Source organism: Gavialis gangeticus, unplaced genomic scaffold, assembly GCF_001723915.1.
Source record: "Gavialis gangeticus isolate Ggan-Ray unplaced genomic scaffold, GavGan_comp1, whole genome shotgun sequence".
Lineage (NCBI taxonomy): Eukaryota > Metazoa > Chordata > Crocodylia > Gavialidae > Gavialis > Gavialis gangeticus.
Window position 1 is genome coordinate 35,022,978 of NW_017729025.1, and position 8,082 is coordinate 35,031,059.

Here is an 8,082-nt window from a genome sequence, read left to right on the forward strand (position 1 = left end):
GCCTGTTCTGGGTTTGCTTTCTTTTTCCCAAAATTGTCCATTTTCAGTGCTTTGACATTATTGCACCAGATTAGGAGGAGGGGGAGATAAGAAATCTCTGCTTGGATGGGCTGCCAAAGGACAGGGCAGAGAAAAAGACTGAATGGTGGAGTAACCAAGAGGTCACAGGAGCACAGTTTCAGTCCCACATTACTTAGAAATATGCTTAGAAGCTGTTCTTAAGGAAAACTGTCTTTTTTAAGCACCTCATAGCCTTTGCCCCATCATCCTTGTATGATAGGGAACATCTGTAATGCCCTTTCTACAGGTAGGGAGATGAGGCACAGAGAAACTAAGGGTAAAGCTGTTTGGCCTCTGAGTGAGCCTCAAAGCAATGTCAGGAAATAAATTCCACCCTCTCCTGCCTACTCTGCATATTCCCAAAATTGCAAGTTAAGAGGTATAGATGGCTCAGGGGTGGGCTGGAGTAGTTTGGGCTGGCCAAAAGTATGTGTTCTTGCACTCTGGAGTTTATTTATTGGTGGCAGTGGTCTGCTTGTATTCACAGCTATACTGACCTACCCTAAGCAACTTGTCTGCAATCACACAAAAAATGTGTGGCAGAACAAAAGGTCTGAATGTAAGGCTCCCGAGTTTTAAGCTAACCTCTTACCTTCTCTTCCATTCTTTCTTAACACTTCCAAGGTCATTTACTCTGAACTTCCTGTTCTGAAAAATTAATATCAGATGAAATCTCTGTCATAGGTCTTAAATCTAGTGGGTGTATCTACGTGTGCCACTAATAAGCAGAAATAAACTCCAGAGTTTCCTGCTCCTGGGAATCTCCTAGGTGTGCTGTTTACACGTATGTCTGGACCACAGCACATTGAGCCAGGTCGAGGCAGCCCTGGGTGGCTTGGGGCCTGGGGGGTCAACCTGCCAAGCCTGGGGATGCTCTGACTGGGCTCAATGTGTTGCGGAGGGCCTGGCTGGGGCAGAAGGCTGCTTCAGAGCTGGGTTGGCAGGCAGACAGTAGGGCTGTGCAAAACAGCACCGTTCCAATTCAACTTCTGTTTTGATGATTCAATGGAACAGTGTTTCATTTCAAGTTTCATTTCATTTAGAAAGCACTGTTTCATTTCATTTCATTGAAATTGTTTTGCTGTTTCGATGTTTCACCCATAGGTTATTATGGGGAAACATAACATGCAGCAGGCAGGTAGACTGGGGGCTTGCCCGCACCCCTGGAAGGGTTGCAGGGGCCGTGCCAGAGCCCTAATGGGGGTATGAGCCCCCAATCTGCCTGCCAAATGAGAGAAACTGGGTGCTGCCACCTAGGACTGGCACCAGGAAGATCAGTGCTGCCACCAGTCCCAGGCAGCAGCACCCAGTTTCTCTCATTTTGCAGGCAGATCAGGGGCTTGCCTGCACCCCTGGGAGGGCTGCAGGGGCTGTGCTGGACTCCTCCCAGGGGTACAAGCACCTGATCTGCCTGACAGATGAGAGAAGCTGGGTGCTGCTGCCTGGGACTGACTTTGGGAAGATTGGTGCTGCTGCTGGCCTCAGCTGGAAGCACCCAGCTCCTGTCACCCAGAAAGCAGATTGAGGGCATGAACCCTCAGGAGGACTCCAGCACAGCCCCTGCAGCCCTCCTGGGGGTGCTGGCAGGCCCCTAATCTGCCTGCTGGCTGACAGGAGCCAGGTGCTGCCCCCTGGGGCCAGTGGGGTCGGTGCAGATCAGCTCATGCGGGGACCCGATGCCCTGATCCCAGAGCGGGGGAGGGTCCCTGCATGAGCTGATCTGCCCCAGGCCCCACACCCTCCTCGAGCCAGCTCTGGCATGGCAGCATTGATCTTCCCAGCGCTGGGTGTGGCCTGCTTTCTGGCAGGCAGATTGGGGGGCTTGCACCCCCGGGAGGACTTCAGCACAGCCCCCACAGCCCTCCTGGAGGTGTGGGAAGCCTCCGATCTGCCTGCCAGAAGACAGGAGGCAGGTGCTGCCGGCTGGGACCGGCACTGAAGCAAGTAAGCCTAGTGTTGAAACGCAAATGTTTCAAAACTTTCGAAACATTTCAAGTTCCCTTCTTTCATTTTGAAGCTGTTTCAAAGGCTTTTGTTTCAGGTCAGTTTTGCTGTTTCGCACTCAAAATGCATCAGAACAGCTTCAAAACAAAATACCAGGTAAAATTTTGCACAGCCCTAGCAGACAGCCCCTGCACTAAAGCACCCTCATGCCCAGTGAGCCAGGTCAGTGTCTACTTGTGCACTGTTGCACATGAAAAAAACTCCACAGCAAAGTAGTACTTCTGTTTACAAGAACTACTACCTTGCTTTGGAGTTTATTAGTTTCCTGCATCCTAATAGGGGTGCACATATAAACACCAATGTGGTTATTGCTAAATTAATTATTCAGCTCTGTAGTAAATGTCTTGTGTAGACATGCCCACTATGTGGAACAGTGGGTGTGTCTACACATGCAATTAATCCAAAGCAATAAACTCTGGAGCAGTTTGAGTCAAAGTAAACTACTCCCAGGTGCAGTCACCCAAGACAGAAGCTATTTGAGCCAGGGCAGAGCAATTTATGCCAGGACTGCTGGGCCCTGGGCTCTGGGTAGTGGCCTTGGGCAGCAGAGGGGCTGGCTGGGGCACAAGAGTGCTAAAAGTGCAGATCTGTGTGGCTAGTGGCAGGCAGGAGTCTGGGCCCCTGCTAGCTGGGCTGACTGGGCACAATTTACACTGACGATCAATATCTACATGTTCTTTTAATCACAGTTAATTACCCTACTGTTCCCAACAGTAAAATAATTAGTTTACTGTGGCCTAATACCACTGCATATATAGACAGTGATGCTTCACTCCACAGCTAATTAGTTTACTCTGTGGTAAACCATATGGGTAGACACAGCCAATGAGAACAAGAACTTGTCCCTACTGAGCCTGCGGAGCACTCTGATATTGGATTGAAATGTTTAATACTTTTCTTGCATTCCTCTTTGGACAGGCCAGTGGAACTGTATCTTCCAAAATTCAACCTTTCTGAGAAGTATGAGCTAAAAGGCTTGCTTAATAGAATGGGCATCATTGATTTATTCACTGATAAAGCTGACCTGTCTGGAATAACTGGGACACCCAAGCACAGGGTTTCAGAGGTAAATTATGTTTCTTTCAGTTTAATGTTTTATGTTTAAAAGCATTCCTTTACAATGTTTCTGAGGTGAAACCCATTTAAAAGGTCTTCACCATTGGTAAAAAGTGGGTGATGAGGTGTAATACTCATCTAAAACTAGTTATGCTGCTTATGCTGTTCAGTTGTATCAAATTACAGCAGTACAGTGTTTTGGCCCAGAAGGTTTCTCTGTTGTACAGGCCCATGCTACGCAACGTCTTCACCATCTCACTGGGTGCATCTGTACAAGAGATTTACTGTGGAATAGATTAATTAACTCTCCAGTAAACGCCTCAGCATCTACACATGCAGGGCTATTAGGCTGGAGTACATGAATAAACTCTGCAGCACCACACATGCTGATGCCACTGTCTGGGACGTGAGGGTGCTTCAGTGATTTTTTGGGGGTCTGCAAATTAAAAAACCTTGAAAACCACTGCACTAGTCTATAGGTTAGGCTGGATGGACACACTTTCCACACCTTTTGATGCCATTATACAGCAATGATTTCAAGATTCTTTGGGCCTAAGAGAAAGCACAAACAAGGCATCTGTAGCTTAGAACTCCAGGCATCCATGATAGAGGGAGTCCTGTTGCAAGGACTGATTCTGTATTTTAAATTAAACAGTCATTCCTGTGAAAGTCTCAGGCTCTGCTTCTCCTCTCACTTGCTCCTCCACAAATGAGTACCCTAACCACCAACCAGGTTGGAGTGTTGTTGCAACCATGATGGTCAAGGAAATGTCCAGTGGTTTAAAAAAAAATCCTCTTGTACAACAATCATGCTCCTTCACATACACACAAGCCTCCATTTATACAATTCTGCCTGCTGGTTAAGGGGGTTGTTCTGCAATCATTATTAACCAATACAATTTACCCTATAGGTATAGGGCATGTGTAATTGTAAAGTTCTCAGACTGATGATCCTTATGGACTTAACTAAAGTTGAACTATAATGGCTTGGAAAGAAGGCAATAGGAGATTACAGGTACATAGTTCTTAAATGATGGGACCCACTGTTTTAAAATATTAGGCATTTTTTTCCTTCTAAACAATTTAAAATCTCTTCTTTTTTCAAGAGATGTGGGTACTTCCTGAGCATTCCGCACACACACATGTGCACACACACATGTGCACACACACAGTGTGGACTAGTCCTGATTCACACTTATATAAGTAATAGAGAGAACAAGGTCAGTGTTCATGCTAGTAATACTATGCCTCTGGAATAGAGATAAAAATTTCTTCTTCCCTTGCTGCATATAGATTATTGATTTCTCCCCCCCACCCAGCTGAGTTATCAGTTGTCAAAATAATATAAATACATTTTTGCTTTGTGCTTTTCAATCACACTTGTTTGTCTACTTCCCATTCCTAATCAGTTGTTTCTATCAGCACCTCTAGATCCAAGGAAGTGAAGTTCATTTTCAGCGAGCTGCTTCGAACTCCCAGAACATTAATATTTATTTATTTCCTTGTAGGCTATTCACAAGGCCATGGTGAAAGTGCACGAGTCTGGTACTGAAGCTGCAGCAGGTACTGCCGTGGAAATAGTGCCAATGGCTGCTCCTTCTACCATGGAACTCAACAGACCATTCCTGTTTATTATACAGTATAAAGACAGTGTACTCTTTTTGGGGAAAATCATGACACCAAACGATGACTAGTTACTCTGCTTCTGGATATTAACTATGCCTGATTACAACCATTATTAAATAAACATTATGACCTGATCAGTATGGAGTTGGCTTTGGAGGACTCTCACATTTCCCCCTGTGATGCTGCATGTTTTCTTTATTAGCTGAGACTTTCTTTGTTTAAGTGATTGGAAGATACAATCATGGCATATTAGTCTGGGCTCGTATTAAAAAAAAAAAAAAAAGGTTGAGTTTAGGCAGGACTCAATAAATGTGTAAAAGGAAAGATTCTTTGTTAGACAGCAAAGAACCATTTTTCAAGAGCTGAAGAGCAGAAACAGGCATGGAGATGACTAAATTATATCTGCTTCTTTCTCCCATCCATCTCTACCCTATGTAAAGCAAACTTTTTTGCATATACATTGACTGGCAAATCAGTACAAGTTGCACTGTTTTACCACTTGCATCTATTTCTTTGCCAATTTACAGTTCAGACTAGTAAATTTGTGTTAGTAAGTGTAATGCTTACTATTGTTTGTCACCCACTGCTGATCCATGGCCCAGTATGGCCCTGTTATGCTAGTTAGGCTGTTGCAAAGGTGGGGCCACACTGGAACAGGCTACCTTGTGATGTTGTGTAATTTTTTTCATGGGAAGTTTTAAAGAAAAAATTAGACAAACAGCCATCAGCAATAATCCAGGTATATTTGATCCTTCCTCAATGTAGAGGATTGAGCCAGGTGATAACTTCAGATCACTTCCACTCTGCATTTCTATAAGGAAGGTCTATGATTTCCCTAGTGCAGTGATACCCAGCACGGTGCCAAGTACCCTGGGGTGCCTTGAGATTTTTTAAGGTTGCCACAGGGTGCCAAACAATTTAATACTGTTAGGTTTTGAAACATAATTCACAAGATAAACTGAAAGATTCTTCCCTTCTGTGGTCTTTCTGAGTTCTGTGTAGCAAAAGATTTGCTCTATTCTTTTTTTCAGTCAAAAAAAGAAGTGAAAACTGAGAGCTGGTATATTCCAAGGGGTGTCTTCAATCTAGAAAGGCTGAGAACCACTGTCCTACTGATTAGCACCAAGACACAGGGCCAGTATACTACCTCGGTAGGAGCCTGAAGTCCAGGGGCATTCCAGGGGAGACTGGAGAACTGGGTCAGACAAGAGAAGGTATGACCAAGTTCCCCATAATAGTTTCATAGTTTCATAGTTTCTAGGGTCGGAAGGGACCTGAGCAGATCATTTAGTCCGACCCCCTGCCACGGCAGGAAAGAGTATTGGGGTCAAACGACCCCAGTAAGGTGTACATCTAACCTCCTCTTAAAAAATAGAATGGGCCACTTCAGGAGTGTTGACAGATCTGTCCTAGCAATTCAACACTCCTGAAGTGCCCCACTAAATCATTGAACAACAATGCTACTTGGGTCAGCCAGGCAGCTATTCTAGCCCATGCTAACACCCAAGTTGGCTCCATGCAAACAGGAGAAACATTGTCCCTTTGTTTCTGTGCCAGGGACGAATGTATCTGCCCCAGTGGAATCACTCACAGTAGCAAACACCACGTTAGCAGTAGGTATTTGTAGCATCCAACCATTATCCTTAGCTGTAACTTACACTACCCTTTACATAACTGCTTATTTAGAATCACAGGGTCTTGAGGTGCAAGCACTTTATGATCCCAAACTATACCTTAAAATATTTGCACTCAGCTCCATGCCTGCTTTGTACTTAATACAGGCAACCCCTGCTTAGCACTCTTAATTGGTTCCTGAAAAACCAAGCATTAAGCAAAAGGAGTGTTACGCAAAACCAAAAGTATTTGATGACCCAAGATGGTGACCACAGTTGTTTTTAATGACCCAAGATGGCAACCATGAGTGTTAAAAGGAAACTCACTGAGCACTAAGTGAAATCAGGTATCAATTTAGAATGAGCGTTATAGTAAAATAGCGCTAAGCGAAACAGCATTAAGTGGGGGTTGCCTGTATAGTCACAGTTGTACAGGGTCTGTCTTTAGTGCTAGGATACAAAAAGTTCCCAGATCACATTTATAGTGATGATGCCTATTTTTTTTTCATACTTTTATTTTACCTTCATGCTATTTTCCTCTCATTTTAGGACACCTCTCAATGTTCTGTTTCTGTACCAAGCTTGTGGTATATTTCCTGGCCTTTATGTTTGACCTTGAATAATATGGTTGTCTGTGTACGGTTACAGGAATGGAAATTAATAAACAAAGTTAAAAAATTAAAATGTTTTGTGTCATTTCTATGGGTCAGGATTTCTACAGGTAGGACACGTGGTCTAAACAGTCTGTCAAACATAACACCAACTAATGTACTTAACATGGGCAAAGCTATTTTAAACCTGCATAGAGATACCTTTGGTGGGCTTCCTAGAACCCTTTGTTCTTGTATGTGCATGTGTGTGCTTGTATATGTACATAGTAACCTCTAAGCAACCCAAAGCAGCATTTCTTGCTCAGTGTGCAATAGACAGTCCAAAGCACAAATTGGCCTGATCAGCCATTCATATGTCCACAGAAACTAAACCAACCTGTGATGTCACATTCATTTTTGAATTTGAAGGACAAACAAGAGCAACCTCTTCTGGCCAAGTGATAAGTCCATATTCAGGGCCTTGTGGAGGACTGAAAGGGACCTCTTGAGCCACTGAGTCTTGTCCCTGTATTCACAGGCAACTATTTGTCCAGTTACTTGTGGCATTGCAGTCATAACTGAGCTGTATATAAATAGTTCATTACCTTTCCATTCCATGATACAACAATACCTGCATATGAAAGAGACAAGGATTTCTTAAGGTGATATCTACTGTGCATTGCAAGCAAATGTTTAATGTGCTATCTGCCACCACTCCTAATTTTTTCTGAATTACTTGACAGATTTTTCTTTTTTACTGACCATCTGCTTTCACTGTCCTTTTTCACTGGGTATATTAAACTGCATTTCTCTCAACGACAAAATTTGGTTCTTTGGTAGACATTTCTAATGTCTTGGTTTCCTTTCTATTATTTCTTTATCTTTGGTATTGTAGTGGGAACAAATAGATTTAGGAAAAGAACCCGCTGGGGTGATGGTGAGCAATAATGGTAGGTTAGTGTCAGGCTCACTCTCAGTGTGGTTGTCCAGCACACTGAGAAGGGAGTGTGCCAGCCTTGAGTTTTGCTGAGAAGGCTATTACTGATACACACAAGCATGTCTATACGTGTATTTACGTGCACCTAAACTTAATGTGCCTTTGCTTTAGCTATGCAAATAGCTTAGCTAAGTTG

At 43.7% G+C, this 8,082-nt stretch overlaps 1 protein-coding gene across 1 annotated transcript in view; it reads left to right on the forward strand.

Annotated features, from left to right (window-relative positions):
- The window catches only part of LOC109298489 (alpha-1-antiproteinase-like), an 18,561-nt gene extending 13,712 nt beyond the window's left edge, over positions 1 to 4,849 (forward strand). The window contains exons 4-5 of the mRNA XM_019518616.1: positions 2,983 to 3,130; positions 4,629 to 4,849. Of these exons, the coding sequence (XP_019374161.1) occupies positions 2,983 to 3,130; positions 4,629 to 4,814 (334 nt within the window). The 3' untranslated portion in view covers positions 4,815 to 4,849. The remainder of the gene's footprint in view (positions 1 to 2,982; positions 3,131 to 4,628) is intronic.
- Positions 4,850 to 8,082: the final 3,233 nt, after the last annotated feature.